General features: G+C 37.5%; 1 protein-coding gene across 3 annotated transcripts in view; it reads left to right on the top strand.

The window, feature by feature from the left end:
• Positions 1 to 15,186: 15,186 nt before the first annotated feature.
• GTF2A1L (general transcription factor IIA subunit 1 like) overlaps positions 15,187 to 16,417 on the top strand; it is an 81,775-nt gene continuing 80,544 nt past the window's right edge. For 2 of the 3 annotated variants that reach the window (XM_031950464.1, XM_031950465.1), the window contains exon 1: positions 15,187 to 15,290. In XM_031950464.1, the coding sequence (XP_031806324.1) occupies positions 15,270 to 15,290 (21 nt within the window). In that variant the 5' untranslated portion in view covers positions 15,187 to 15,269. Of the gene's footprint in view, positions 15,291 to 16,049; positions 16,132 to 16,417 lie in introns of those variants that run through there. The other variant, XM_031950463.1, reaches the window with a different exon arrangement.

The following is a 16,417-nucleotide window of genomic DNA, read 5'->3' on the forward strand; positions in this document are numbered from 1 at the left end:
TCCATATGTAGTCCCTGGAAAAGGACAAACGTCTAAATTAAACCGAGGCTGAGGACGAGGGCTAGCCCTGGGCAAAATTGTGCATTAGATAAAGTTTATTTGAGTGTGGGGGGAATCCAGTCCTCCCTCCGCTCTTTCTCTCTGCCTTTCCTGACGCCAGTCCCCCAGATCTCCTTCAGGTATCTGGTGCCCTACTGTTCTATTCTCCATTTCCTCTCTATTAAAACTGCTCTAAATAAAGGAGTTGACATCAGTAATTTACATCTTAGTGTGCATTTTAGTTAGTATGCTACCTCCCCCAGAAAACATTAGCATTTTCAATCCTCATGTTCACCACAGAATGAAAGGCTTTGTCCTTCTTACAGGAACGTCAGACGTTATCAAGTGAGTGGGTGGTTTGCTTGCAGTATTTTTTGGGCTGGATAGAATTATCTATTTGTCCCAAAAGGAAGGCCAGATAGGTACAGTTTTCTGATTTAGCCTTGCAAAAGTCACACTGGAAATCGCAAAGAAAGGACATGTGACATATGGAATTTGCTCACCTAACTCATCCTCCTGAATATTTTTTTTTTAATTCTAGTCAACAAGTAATTATTAAACACCTACCTACAATGTGCCCAGAACCTCACTCTGATGCAGGGAACAAATGAGACTGCTCCCATTACTGTGCACTTAAAGGCTTTATAGGACAAAGAAATCTGCTACTTCCTACGCCAGACATAGCTGCAGAGACTCAGCAGATGACAGCTTTGGGGGGGAGCCTTCTTTATTCAGAGACTATTCAACCCCATTATTTGCTTTCTGCAATACAAGAGCAATTAAAAAGAAAGAAAAGGTAGTTCTTTCTGAAACAGAGCTTTTTGGTTCTTTAGATCACAATTGTAAATTCAGTAAATTGGTCTTGTGTTTGATCTTTTAAACCAGGTGTGCATTAGGTTGGGGATTTTTAAAAAAATAGACAATAAAATTGCACTTGTAAGTGATTTATATTCATGAATGATTGTGGTTTAGGAAGGGAAAATTGAATAATTTGTTGGGTGATAAATAAAAGAAATCTTATTGATGAAATTCGTGAAAGATCTTTAAAAAATTATTGGGGGAGGAGGGAAGCCTAACAATGAAACATATCTTATACATCTTGCATTAAATTGATAGTTATAAATAGTACCTTTTAGATATGCAGAGTGTTACAATAAAAGCTTTGCAGAGTTTGACTATTAATAGGGCATTTACACATGGACATAAACACGTGATCACTTATATTGTACTAATGCAGGATAAGAACATTTGTTGGTGTTAGGGATGTGTTACATACTTAAGCTTATTGAAATACTGTTTATTTTTTCTTAAAGCAGGAGTTTCTATTAAGTTCCTACTATGTGCCAAGTGCAAAGAAAGGTAAAAACAAAAAAACCAATCCCTGTCCTCAACATCATAATAGGAGAGAGACCATATAAATTAACTGGTACATACTTGAATAGAAGAAACTTAATCTAAGAGGGAACTAAAGACTGATATTAAGAGTAATTGTAAGTTGATTTTAGAAAAGGGACTTAGTGAATAGGGGATTTTAGAAAAACTGTTATTGAAATATAAAGATATTTAAAATCAATGCAAAGGAAATACTGGTGGGATTGTCATTGTTCATCCTTCATTCTCAAAGCAGGTCAATAATATCACCTTGTGATGTCTTGATTTGTGAGTGAATTGGATTTAAGTGAGGCAGACGTGTATAAGGATCATCAGCTTCACTCTCCTCCACAGTCATCACAGTCCAGTGGCAAGACAAGAGTCAAGGTAACTGGCCCAGGATGCAGAGGGTGACAGCCTTTTAAAATTAAGGTCTTCCCCAGATCTCAGTTTGTCTGACACAATTCAATAATTAAAGGCTAGAACAAAGTGAGACAAAAAGATGATAGGAGAAGGAAAAAGAAGGAAGAAGAAGAGGAGGAGGAAAAAGAGTGGAAAGAAGAAAGGGAAGAAAAAGAGAAAGAAGAAAGGGAAGGGGAAGGAAAAGGGGGAAGGGAGAAGAATTAGCAGCACTTCCCAACTTGAGTTGGGTCTTCAAAGGGCAACTACTAATACTTATAAATTGTTATTCATTCTTCATTGTTGAAGAAGACTAAATGACACTATGAGGGTGATGACTTGTAAGGGACTTGTAAGGGAACTGGATTTCAATAGGATAAAGATGAAATGTAAAAAATGCATCAGTCTGCAATGTGATCTCAACAATGCACAGAAGCTGATGAACATTTCTGATCATTTGCTTCTATAAGGTACAGGCCACAATAATCACATCATAATTTTCATTACAATCAACCAACCAGAATTTATTAGGTACTAAGGGCAAGCATTGGGCTAAGTGTGAGAAATATAAAGAAAAAACAAAAAAAGTAGTGTCTCTTCTTATGGAACCTTCCTTTTTTTTGCAGAATGCATCTGTAAATTAGAACATATAAGATAAGTTCAGAGTAAATATTTGGAGGATAAACTAAGAGAAGATGGCACTAGATATTGGGGGGAGGGTGGTAGAGAGAATACTACTAGGAGAGGGGATTGAGTCTCAAAGGAAGCCAGAGATTCTAAGAATTGGATATTGGGTGGGAGAGCATTTTGGTCCTGGGGAACAGCCAATGCAAAGTTGTAGAAATGGGAAATGAAATATCTCCCAGCAAGAAGGCCAGAATGAGCCAATTGTACAGGGCTTGGAGAGGAATAGAATTTAAGAAGACTGGAAAGATAGGAAGACTATGTTTAATTCTGGAGAAAAGAAGAAGTCATTGAAGTTTATTGAGTAGAAAGGATGACACGGTGAGACTTAAGCTTTTGGAAAATGAATGAGGCTACTGTGTGGAAGACAGATTGGAGTGAAGAAAGATTTTTACGAGAGACCAATAAAAAAACCATATCAATAATATAGGTGACAGGTGATGAGGACCTAAACTAACATGGTAGCCCTGTGAGTGGAAGGAAGGAGATGTATATTGGAGATGTAATGAAGGTGGAAATATCAGTATCTGGCAATGAACTGTACATGTGAAGAGATCAAGAGAGAAGTGTATAGAGGTCAGATCTGTATCATTTTTAAATATCTGCATGATTACAAGGATGGTGCCAATTTCTCCAAAAAAAGGAGAAATGAGATAATAAAGAATGTTAAAAAATGAATCTAGGTTAATGATTAATATATTTTATAGAAATTAGTATTAACTAATAATAGCAGGTACAAAATATACAGGGTCTCTTTACTTAAAATAGGGCTTGATAGCATGATTTCAGAAAAACCTGGAAAGACATAACATGAATGATACATAGCAAAGTGAACAGAACCAGGATAACATTGTACACAGTAATAGCAATCAAAAATTGTTATCAAGAATTGTGGATGACTTAGTCATTCTCCATGATACAGTGATTTAAGAGAATTCCAAAAAGACTAATGATAAAGCATATTATGCTCTTTCAGAGATATTGTTTGAATACAGATTGAAACATACTATTTTTCACTTTCCTTCATTTTTTTTTTCTTTTATTCTAGTCTTCTGGTACAAAATGACTAATGTGGAAATGTTGTACATAATTGCACATGTATAACCTATATCTGATTGTTTAACCATCTTGAGGGGAGGGAAGGATAGAATTTGGAACTCAAACTTTTAAAGAAAAGTGTTATAAAAATACAATTTGTAAAGCATTTCTTTAAAAACAGGACCTGAGAAAATTATGAACATCAATTTCCATCAGTATTGCTTAGTATTTTGCTCAAAGAAAAATCAGGGCTCAGTAGTCCTTTTCATTCCCTATTTATTCCCATAATTAACTACCATAACTCTATCTTATAATGAAAGTCACTGTCTAATGAATGACCTCAGACCATTTCATTGAAAAATTTGAATTTTCACATAGAAAATATCTTTTGAATGTGACATACTTCGTCTCTGTACTTGAAAGCATGGCATAAGAAATGTGATTATTTGAAATAAATGTGGTGTGTTTATTTCATTATCATTTTGGATTCTTGGGTAGCACTCCTGTGAAATGATCACTTCATCTTCCTTTCTTAATTGAAAGTGACCTTCTCATGAATTAGGCACACCCACTGTTCTCCCCTAAGTTGAAATCAAGTGGCTGCTACATTTAGAGTCAAGGTCCTCTTTGAATTAATGAGACTTAATTACATAGCTGACAGCTTCCTAGATTTGGAGTCCAAGGACCATGATTCAAGGGAAAGGGAAGGAAAGGGAAGAAGCACTTTTTAAATACTACTATATACATAGCATAGGGTAAGGCACTGTGCTAAGAGCCTTACCATTATTATCTCATTTGATCCTCATAACAACCCTGGGAGGCCAACTCTATTAAATATCCCCATTTTATAGTTGAGGAAATTGGGAGAGAGATTAAATGAGTTTCCTGGGTATTATTAAGTACCTGAGGCTGCATTTGAACTGAGATCTTCTTGATCCCAAGCTTTTTGTGTGCTAATGGATGCTTTCTCAGACTGCATAAAATAAAATACATAGTATTACAAAGGAAGGCAATTATGTTGAAATACAGTTATCACAATATATATTAAAAAGTAAATTTATAGATCTCAGGTTAAAGGCTATTGTTCTAAGGAGTTCCCTTTAAAATTATCCAAAGGTAAATTAAAAAAAAAAAACTCTCAATTGAATTAGATATCATTTCCATCCTTAATTTGGTCACCATTAACAAAATTATCTCTTAGTGTCAGGAAATCAAAACTGAATTGAAATTGAATAAATCTTTTCAAGGTAGACTCCTTACATCTTTGATTCAAGTGAATCCAAAGACTTTGGACTAGGAGATTGTCTTAATAATGCCTTAATTTCTGTAACACAACTGTAACACAACATAGCCTTTGTGCTATGGCTTCTATACTATGAGAAAGCCTCCCACTCTCCTTTTCTCTCAAGACAGAGATCATTCACCCTGTTACTCATACTAGCTCTTAGAGAGTGCCAAAGCAGAAGGACTCTAATGTGTGAAGGTGAGAGAGAGAAGAATGGAGGGGACCACTCTGCTTGTTATCTCCTTGCAGCTTTATGCTACAAATGGGGAACAGCATCAGATCTTGACCAGGGAAAGAGTGTTAATGATTTTCTTAAAGAAATGAAGCTAAATTATTTGTATTTCTGTCGGGAAGTATTATGTTCATTTTGAATAGATTCATACATCTTACAGTTCTGAGTCCCCAACTATCAACTTATAATAGAGAAGGTATTGGACTAGAAGCCAGGGTACCATGACAATTGACAAGCTGGGCCATCTTGGATAATTTTGGATCTCATTTTTCTCACTTATAAAAGTGTTCTATTGATTATCTAGTCTTAAGAATGTATTAATAATGCAGATTAAACTAATAGATGCATACATTCTGTTCCTCTCTCCCACTCTTCCCTTTTAAACATTTACCAGGGCATCCTTGTACTGTTCTATAAATATGAATCGAGCTCAGCAGGAGTATGGTAGAAAACTCACAGAATGATGTCATCACTAGATTGGAGGCCTGGTGACTATATAATAATGATAATGAAAACACATGCAACATATTGCTTTAAGGTTTGCAAAGTTCCTTTAAAACCTTATTAAAACCACCAGCACCTTTGCTGAGAAACCTTGTGGAACTATGATTCTGTGTAGCTTGTGATGTATGTATATATGTAACACACACACACACACAATTAATCAACAAACACTGAGGTGCCTCCTATGTGTCAGGCACTGCTGAGCACCAGAGACACAGAAAGTGGTGAAAGACTATTCTTGCCCTTAAGGATGAAGACTTGCAAACAGTTTTATACAAAGCAAGCTATATACAAGAGAAATAGAGAATAATCAGCAGAGGAAAGACTCTAGAATTAAGAATAGTAGGGAAAGGCTTGCTATAAAAAATGAGATTTTATTGGGGACTTAAAAGAAGTCAAATGGGCTGAGTTAAGCAGGGAGAGCATTCCAGACATGGAGGACACAGTCAGGAGCTGAGATAATGTCCTGTTCATGGAACAGTTAGGAGGCCAGTGTCATTGGATTGTTGGAAGCCTGGGAAGGTAGAAAGGGTCATGAAGGGTCTTGAATGACAAATAGAGGATTCTGCATTTGCTCCTGGAGGCAATAGGGAGCCCCTGGAGTTTACTGAGTAGAGAGGGATGGGCTAGAGTTGGGCCTGAACTTTAGTAAAATCATGTTAAAAGATGAATGAGAGTAGATTGGAAGGGGGAGAGACAAGACAGGGAGACCCCTCCAACAAATCATTGAAATAATCCAGATGAGAGATGATGAGGGCCAACACTGGAGTGATGGCAATTCAATAAACCTGGCAACAGTTTGGATATGGGATTCGGAAGATCATGAGGATGATTCCTGCATTATGCACCTGAGAGACTTGGAGGATGGGGTTGCCCTCTATAATAAATAGGTGAGGAGGAGGATTTAGAAGAAAAGATAATAAATTCTATTTTGGATATATTTGGTTTAAGGTAATAATCATAGTTAATATAAAAATGTTTATTTTAATTTATGAAATATGACAAGCATTTCTATAGTGTAATAGAATAAAAAAGATGATTGTACATGAAACTGCAAATCTATTATATATCACTGGCTATTCCTTTTAAATATATAATAAAGTTATCATGTAAATTACTTCTCCCTTTTTTCTTTTCCTTTCCCTTCTTGCAATAGAGATGGCTACTATTAGACATATATATGTGTGTGTGTGTGTGTGTGTGTGTGTGTGTGTATCATTCTATACACACTTCTATTTATCAGTTCTTTCTCTGGATGCAGATAGCATCTTCCTTTATAGTCCGTCCTTTGTAGTCCTTTAGAATTAAATTTGGGCATTTATGATAGTCAAAATGACTTAGTGACTCAGAGTTGTTCTTAAACAATATTGTTGTTACTAAAAAAGCTTTCCCTTGGTTCTGCTCATTTTGTTCGTTATTTGGTGTAAGTTTATCCATGTTTTTCTGAAATCAATAAGCTCATCATTTCCTATACCACAATACTACCCCACAACTTGTCATTGATTGGCATTCCCATAGCTCTTGTCCATAACGAAGAAAGCTGCAATAAAACTGTTAGCCCCTATAGGTCCTTTTCCTTCCACCCCTAGTAATCTTTGGAATTAGGACTAGTCACGATAATATTCATATGAGACAGTTAGGAGGCTCAAGTGGTAGCTGGATGGATGGATCAGTGAATAGAGTGTTGGGTCTGGAGTCAGGAAGACCCGAGTTCAAATCCAGCCTCAGACATGTATTGGCTGTAGGACTCTGGTCAAGCTCTGTTTGCCTAATCCACTGAAGAAGGACATGGCAAACCAATTGGAAAACCCCATATGGGGTCATGATGAATCCCCCCCAACTTTCTTTAATGTTTAAAATATGTTAGACATGGGGCCAAGCATCTTACAGTTATCTCACTTGATCTCAGAAGAATTCAGGTGAGGTTTTTACCTCTATTTTACAGAGGAACAAACTGAGGACAAGAGAGTTGTGACTCATCTAGCATCATACAGCTGAGTTCAGCCACAGCACCTAGGTGTCTCATGTCTCTTGGACATCCAGTTTAAGATCTGAACTGCAGTTGTATATGTGAGGTTGGAGGTTAGCAGGGAGTAAGGTTTTCTAGTTTGTTTTCTAGTGACTTCATCCTTTATATAACTTGATTTAAAATTTTTCTAAATGAGTAAGTCAATGATCAGAAACTTCTTGTACTATCCTCTCAAACCTGATATAAAATATAGTTTTAGGTATTAGTCATGGAGTCAGAAACTAGCATTTAACAACCATGTGAATTTGGAGAAATCATGTTATAATTTCTCTGCTCTTCCATTAACTCCCCTGTAAATTAGGCATAATAATATCTGTACTTCATCTCTAATTTTTGTGTGTGCAGAGTACATTGTAAATCATAAAGAGTTATAGAAACAGAAATCATTATTTGAATTTCATACATTACCCCTTTTCTAAAGGTGTTACACGAATTACATGTCATATTTTGTCTGGATCTTTGATTTTTGTCAATATGAAGAACTCCTTTGCATGGATATTCTACCAAGGCAGATCTCAATGGCTGCTCCATAATGAAATCTTAAGAGAGTTGTCTGACGGCACTCACAATTTGTCCGTGGTCACTTGGTTAGCATATACCAACAGAAAGTTTTGAATCTAGTTCTGACTTCATTCACCCAATCAGTAGTCAACTACCTACAGTCAGTCAATTAATATTTATTAAGTGCTTCCTATGTTCCAGGAACTGTGTTAATGCTGCAGGTACAAAGGCAAATAGAAAAGGAAACTCCAAACTAGTCCCTTCGCTCAAGGTCTTCACAGTCTAATGGGGAAGATATCATACAATATGTATAAACAAGATATAGATAGGATAAACTGGGGGCAACCTCAGAGAATTTAAAAACCTTTCTGGAAGTATCTGAGCATATATAAAGTGTTATTTCCTGGAAGCTCACTTCTCTTGTGCTGGGAAAAGAATTTCAGAAATACTTCAAAAGGACTCTCCTTTGAAATTATCCAATATGATCAGTTTATGGGAATCTTATCTTGTATTTGCCAGAGAAATACCATTCAGCTGTTTTCCTGCCCTGAATAGGGTATTTCGATTGTAATTGGACTCAGGTGCAAAAAACTGTTCCTAATGGGAGATGAGTGGGTTTCAGGAGAAAGGTATTTTTTACTTAGACTCAGGTTAACCCAGATTCTGGGTAACAGAGAATAAGATAAAGCTCTATCCCGAAGGTATCCCCCTAGGCAAAGCAAACTTTTTGTATTATTAACCTCATTGTTGAGTAACAGAGGGGACATGTATGCTGAAATAGGTGTATTTTTACACATTGTCCCTTAAGAGTTAATCTTTGATGTTTCCTTCTTTATTCCCACATTTAGTTGTAGTTTGTTTATTTTTCAGTCATGTCTGTTTCTCTGTGACTCTATTTGGAGTTTTCTTGGCAAGGGTGGAATGGTTTGCTATTTCCTTTTCCAGCTCATTTTATAGATGAGGAAACTGAGGTAAACAGAGTGAAGTGACCCCCCCCCCCCGGCTAGATTTTAACTTGGGCCTCCTGACTCCAGGACCAACATTCTATCCACTGTGTCACCAAGCAGCCCCAAATTCCTATCTTCAAGCTTTTTAAAAGTTCTGGTAATTCTTCCTTCATAGTGTCCTTTGGCCGTGTTCCTTTCTCGCTATTCCGAGTGCTATTATATTGTGCTTGGATTACTCTTAACAACCTTTTCACTTACCTCTTGAGTCATCCTTCACTAGATGACTCTTCGTAAAAACATCACTTCAAAAAACAACCTTTTCCAAGAGCCTAATTCCTTCAATACTCATACTGGACTGCAAACTACAACATATGACAGATATGTCTTGGGATGCTTCATCAATGTCTTGAAGAATCCATGCTGATTTTCTATTGATGGAGGCATCAGTCTAACTAACTGGCTTTTTTGCCTTTCTTCCAGGATGCTCCATAATCTAGTCCTATTTTGCCTTTCTGGTTTTTGACATATTCCTTTTGTTAATATAACTATAGTAAGATCAATTTTTCTGCCTTTTGCAAATATAAAACTATTTATTGCTTGGATCAGATAAAAGTCATTTTCACTGACCTCCCCATATATATATATGTCATTATCATTGACCCCTCCCCCATATATGTGTGTGTGTGTGTGTGTGTGTGTGTGATTATCATTAATCTCCATATACAGTGTTTATTCCCAAATCTCAGTCTTTGCCAGTGTTCTTTTCTTTCATTTTATGTCTTTCCATCTCACCTCTTCAAATGCTACTCATAATTGAAGGGACAGAACCATCTCTTCCAAGAATCTCACTTTCTTTAAATTCTTGAGTTTCCAACTCAGCATTTATTAGGTGATGACATGTTTGATTTATTGGCAATTATTTTCAAGTGTATCTGTCTTCTGTCAAACTACCTAGTTAGATCCTTGAGAGTCGGTATCGTATGTTATTGGTTTCTTGCATAAGGAAAGCAGGCAATCTATAATGACTAACTTATTATGCTAGTCATCACATCATTGCAGAGTCAAGTATCCATTTCCTAGTTTGTAAATTAAGGATACACCTGCTTCTGATCTGAGCTAAGAGAAGGGATAATTGAATTTATCTTGGTTGAATTTACCAAGATTTCTTAGAGGTACCTCTGATTTTGTCATAGGGTCTATTTTTATGAGCAGTGACCATTTTGGTCTCATTTTCAGTAGTGTGCTTCTGATGCCTGGGATCAACCATGAAATCAGTCAGCTTTGCTAATAAAGTGATGTAAAAGGCATGTTGTAGCAATCTACATGGCTGAGCTCATAATATACGTTTAAGAAATACTGCTTCCCTGGTGATTTCTTGAGGGTGGCAAGATCACTAATGAATGCCCCCTCTTACATAATGCTTTGAATCATGTGTGGTAAATCTATTCTACTGGGTTACCAGAATGGTCATGGTGACTTTCTTGAAATGATTAAAAGTGTATAGTTTATTAGGATCATGTCTACTTGGCTCAGTTCTGAACCAACTGATAGCTAAGTGGGGCAATAAATAGAGAACTGGGCCTACAGTCTGGAAGACTGGAGTTCAAATGAGCTTCGGACACTAATTGTGTAACTAGGGGCAAACCACTTAACTGCTGCCTGCCTCACTTTCTTCATCTGTAAAATGGCATTGATAATAGCATTTTACAGGGTTATTGTGAAAACCAAATGAGATATTTGTAAAGCATTTATTTAGTATAGAGCCTGGTAAATGGTAGACTCAATAAATGCTACTTCCTTCTTCCTCTTTGCTAGACTTATAAGCAGCACAAATTTCTTCTGTAATCTATCTGTAATTCCCTGAAAATGAATTAACAATCTGTAAAGTATTTGTGATAGTTTGGTACTAACCCTTGCAAAATGCAGACTACTTTTTTAGAAGGCAATTATTTAATCAATTACAAACCACATAGGGATGAATTTATATAGGAAACAAAAGATATCAATTGCCTTCTTCCTAAATGTGACAAAGACTTTCAGTTAGGGACAGCTAGTTGGTGTAGTGGATAGAGCATAGACCCTGAAGTCAGGAAGACCCGAGTTCAAATATGGTCTGGGTCACTTAACACTTCCTGGCTGTGTGACCCTGGGCAAGTCACTTTAACCCCAATTGCCTCAGGGGAAAAAAAGGCTTTCAGTTATAGGTTTATTTCCAATCTTCCTGATACTCTATAATGTGATTTTACAATAGCACCATTCCTACCATTGGCATATATTTCTTTCTTTTTTATTAAAGCTTTTTATTTACAAAACATATGCATGGGTAATTTTTCAACATTAACCCTTGCAAAACCTTTTGTTCCAAATTTTTCCCTCCTTCCCCCTATCTCCTTCCCTAGCTGGCAGATAGTCCAATACATGTTAAATATGTTAAAATATATGTTAAATTCAATTTATGTATACATATTTATACAATTATCTTTCTGCACAAGAAAAATCAAATCAAAAAGGAAGAGGCTATGTTGTGTTCCACACTCTGTTCCCATTGCTCTCTCTCTCTGGGTGTAGATGGCTCTCTTTGTCACTGCACAATTGGAACTGGTTTGAATCATCTCATTGTTGAAAAGAGCCACGTCCATCAGAATTGATCGTTACAACGATCTTCTTGTTATCATTTATAATAATCTCCTGATTCTGCTCATTTCACTCAGCATCAGTTCATGTAAATCTTTCCAACCCTCTCTGAAATCATCCTGCTGATCATTTCTTACAGAACAATAATATTCCATAACATTCATATACCACAATTTATTCAGCCATTCCCCAATTGATGGGCATCCATTCAATTTCCAGTTTCCAGCCACTATAAAAAAGGCTGCCACAAACATTTTTGCACATGTGGGTTCCTTTCCCTCCTTTAAGATCTCTTTGGGATACAAGCCCAATAGAAACACTGCTGGGTCAAAGGATACACACAGTTTGATAATTTTTTCAGCATAGCTCCAAATTGTTCTTCAGAATGGTTGGATCAGTTCACAACTCCACCAACAATGTATACTAATACATTGTCTCAGTTTTCCCACGTCCCCTCCAACATTGGTCATTATCATTTTCTGTTATTTTAGCCAGTCTGACAGGTGTGTAGTGGTATCTCAGAGTTGTCTTAATTCGTATTTCTCTGATCAATAGTGACTTGGAGCACCTTTTCAGATGACTACAAATAGTTTCAGTTTCTTCATCTGAAAATTGTTCCATTTCCTTTGACTATTTATCAATTGGAGAATGGCTTGAACTATTATAAATAGCATATAGTTTTAAGAACTAATCCAATCCAATGAACTGTTTTGAGAATTTTTGGATTTCATCTAGTTCTTAAATATTTATTGTATGGCTATTGTTTTTAGCAATATAATCAGGGGATACAATGAAAAATAAAAGTAAATTCCTGCCCTCAAATTACAGGGGATATATAAGAAGGATATAGGGAACTCTGATGAGAAGATTCTACCAATGCAGTTAAATACCTTCTCTGCTCATCTAGCATCATACTGTGTCAAAGTGGGGAGCACACGAACTCAAGGCAAGTCTATTTATAACTCTGGGTGAGGATCACAAATATAAAACAAATCTATTTGATGGGTGTTTGGAGACAAGCAAAGTACTATAGGAATTAGTGAAGAGAGCAGTGGTTCTTGAAACGATGGTGACCTCCTTGGATACTGGCAACCCTTCATGCCTGGAATTTTCCCTCATCACTGTTTCTTGGCTTTCTTCAAAACTTCCCTCAAATCTCACCTTCCATATGAAGCCTCTTCTGATCTCCCTGAAGACAAGTGCTTTCTTGCTATTGAATATCTTTAATATATCCTGGGTATATTTTGTTTGTACATATTTAATTTACATGCCATCTCCATTAGACTATGAGCTACTTGAGGGCAGGGACTGATTTTTTGCATTTCTTTGTAGTCTCAAAATTCAGCCTAGTATCTTGAAAACAGCAGGTATTTAATAAATATTCTTATAATATAATTTTATATAATATATAAAATATAATAATATTTTATAATAAAATAAAATCTAATACAAATATAAATTATAATATGATTATAATATAATAATTATATAAGAATATAATTCTTATAACATAATATAATAAAATAAATTAATAATATAACATAACATAATTCTTATAATATAATAAAATAAATTAATAATATAACATAATTCTTATAATATAATATAATAAATTAATAATATAACAATATAATTCTTATAATATAACATAATAAATTAATTTAACATAATATAATTCTTATAATATAATAAATTAATAATATAATTCTAATATAATAAATTAATAACATAACATAATATAATTCTTATCATATAATATAATTCTTATCATATAATAAATTAATACTACAACATAATCCTTATAATATAATATAATAAATTAATAATATAACATAATACAATTCTTATAATACAATATAATAAAATAAATTAATAATATAACATAATTCTTATAATAAAATAAATTAATATAACATAATTCTTATAATATAATAAATTAATAATATAACAATATAATTCTTATAATATAATATAATAAAATAATAATATAACATAATTCTTATAATATAATATAATAAATTAATAATATAACATAATTCTTATAATATAATATAATAAACTAATATAACATAATATAATTCTTATAATATAATAAATTAATAATATAACATAATATAATTCTTATGATATAATAAATTAATAATACAACATAATTCTTATAATATAATAAATTAATAATATAACAATATAATTCTTATAATACAATATAATAAAATAAATTAATAATATAACATAATTCTTATAATATAATAAAATAAATTACTAATATAACATAATTCTTATAATATAATATAATAAATTAATAATATAACAATATAATTCTTATAATATAATATAATAAAATAATAATATAACATAATTCTTCTAACATAATATAATAAATTAATATAACATAATATAATTCATATAATATAATAAATTAATAATATAGCATAATATAATTCTTATGATATAATAAATTAATAATATAACATAATTCATATAATATAATAAATTAATAATACAACATAATATAATTCTTATAAAATATAATAATATAATAAAAAATAATATATTATAATTATATATCTTATAATAGGTTTATAATTCCAAGTTTGGAATTCTCTCATCTCCTTCCCCCCCCCCCCCCCCCTCCTCTTCTTTACATATCAGCTAAAGTCCTGCTTTCTGCAGGAAGTCTTTACCCGGTGCTCACTGATCTCAGTGGCCTTCTCTGAGACGGGGTCCAATTTCCTCTATCCTGTTTGTCTATCTGTCCATCATCTATTCACCCCTCTATCAATCTGCTGTTATCTATTTACCCATCCATCTTATGCCATCCATCTACCCTCTCTCACTTGTACGCGCGGCTGCCTGAGCGCAGTCGCCACCATCGGACGGCACATCTTTGGAGGAGGATCCCCCTTCCTTTTCCCTTTCTCGTCTCGGCCCTTAGCGCACTTCCGGGCATACAGCAGGCACTCAATGCTTGCTGAGTGCGTCGGAAGTCTGCCCCAGGGACCCAGGCCCCCGGCCCACGGGGGGAGAGCCATTATTTATCACGCCCTGGATGCAAAGTGAGCCGAGAAGCTCGGGAGCCCAGGGCAGACAGCAGCTGGGCTCGGCGCTCAGCGGACCTGCATCCAAATAATGACCGACACTTCCGCCTGGGTTAATGGATAACATCCTCCGGGCCTCAGTTTCCTTGTTACGAAAGAGGCGTGGCCCTGGGCGGGAGGGCCTGGAGAGCCGGTGCAGCCGGGGGACGGAGGCGCGGCCCCGGGGAGCTGGCGCCGGGCGTGCTCCCCCGGCCGTTAACCCTTCCCCTCCCGTACGCTCCGGGTCTCCTCTGCTGAACTCTCCCTCCTTTCAGTTTAACCCCTGCTCTCACCCCGCCCCCACTCCGCCCGCTTCCTGCGGAGGGATACCTCGCCTCCCCTCCCCCCTGCGCTCCCACTCGCCCCCTCCCCCTTGAGGTGGCCCAGCCCGGCTGGCTCACGGTTAAGGCGGCGGGGGGTCGGGCCGGCGTAGGGGTGCAGCGGCTGCGCGGGGGGTGGGGCGGGCGGTGGGCGTTATAGACGGGAGCCGCCCGCAGGGCGGGGCTGGGCTTCGAGGAGAGCCGCGGTCATGGCGTACGCCAACCCCGTGGTAAGGTTGGGTCCGAGGCCGCTGCGGGCGGGCCCGCCCTCCTCTTCCTCCTGCTCCTCGTCCTCCTCGGGGCCCTCGACGCCCCGGCAGACCCCTACCCCGCCCCCTTCCAGTCCAAAACTAGCGGCGCAGGCCCTGCCCCCGCCCCCTCCTGTCTCATTTCTGGGGGGAGCCGGGGGCGGGCTCCCTGTCTTCCCGAGAGTCGGAGGCAGGGGCAGGCTCTCCTCTCCCCCGGACTCCCTCCCTGGGCTGGCAGGCCCGAGTCTGGAAACGTGGGCCCAGCCTCGGGGCCTAGTTACGGGGTCACGTTTCCTCCGCCGGAAGAAAAACTAAGCGGGCCGCAGACGGAAAAGCCCAATCATTCCAGCCCCTACGTTTTACAGACGGGGAAACTGAGTCCCGCTCCCAGGGCCTGGTCCGGGGAACGCCTGCTGGGGCGCAAGGCGCGGGGCCGGCCGGGGGGGGGGGGAGGGGGGGGTTGTGGGCCTGGAGTCCGGTAAGAGCTGGCCGGAGTTAGCGCCTCGGAGAAGGGCAAGCCGGGGGCCCGGGGAGCGGCCCGTTGCGTCGCCTCGTAGTTAGGGCTTGCAACCCCCTCCAGCCTCTTCTTTTTAGGTAGAAGACGAGCTTAGTGAGTTGGCCAGAGTCACACCGGGTCTGGGTGACGGGGCCGGGATTTGAGTTTTAGGGTCGCGGGTTACTTTGCCTCCCACCGTGGACTCGGAGGGATTCCTGGTTAGCCGATTGTTAGCCCAGGTGATTTTTGAACCCTCTTCTGTCTCCGAACGTTGGGATGTTGGCGAGAGTAATTACCTTTTTTGGGGGTGATGGAGCTGCTACCGAGGTATTAACCTGCAGGGTTGGGGAAAAAGGGTCAAAATACAACCCCTTCCACGCTATGACAGTTGCTTGCATTCTTGTTTTGCACATCTGGGGTCTTGGTAGTCTCCTGTTTGTTTTCGTTGGGATATGGCTATTTTGTAGCCATTGCTTCCTCATCCTTCCAATCCCAAATGTGTAGTTGGTTGGTATCTTTTAATTTCTGAGTTTGATTAAATAATAGCCTGTGGGGATAATAATAGAATTTATCTAGATCTTTAAGGTTTGCAAAACATTTTGTAAAGTATCTT

The sequence above is a fragment of the Sarcophilus harrisii genome, chromosome 2 (assembly GCF_902635505.1).
Source record: "Sarcophilus harrisii chromosome 2, mSarHar1.11, whole genome shotgun sequence".
In the NCBI taxonomy this organism is placed as follows: Eukaryota; Metazoa; Chordata; class Mammalia; order Dasyuromorphia; family Dasyuridae; genus Sarcophilus; species Sarcophilus harrisii.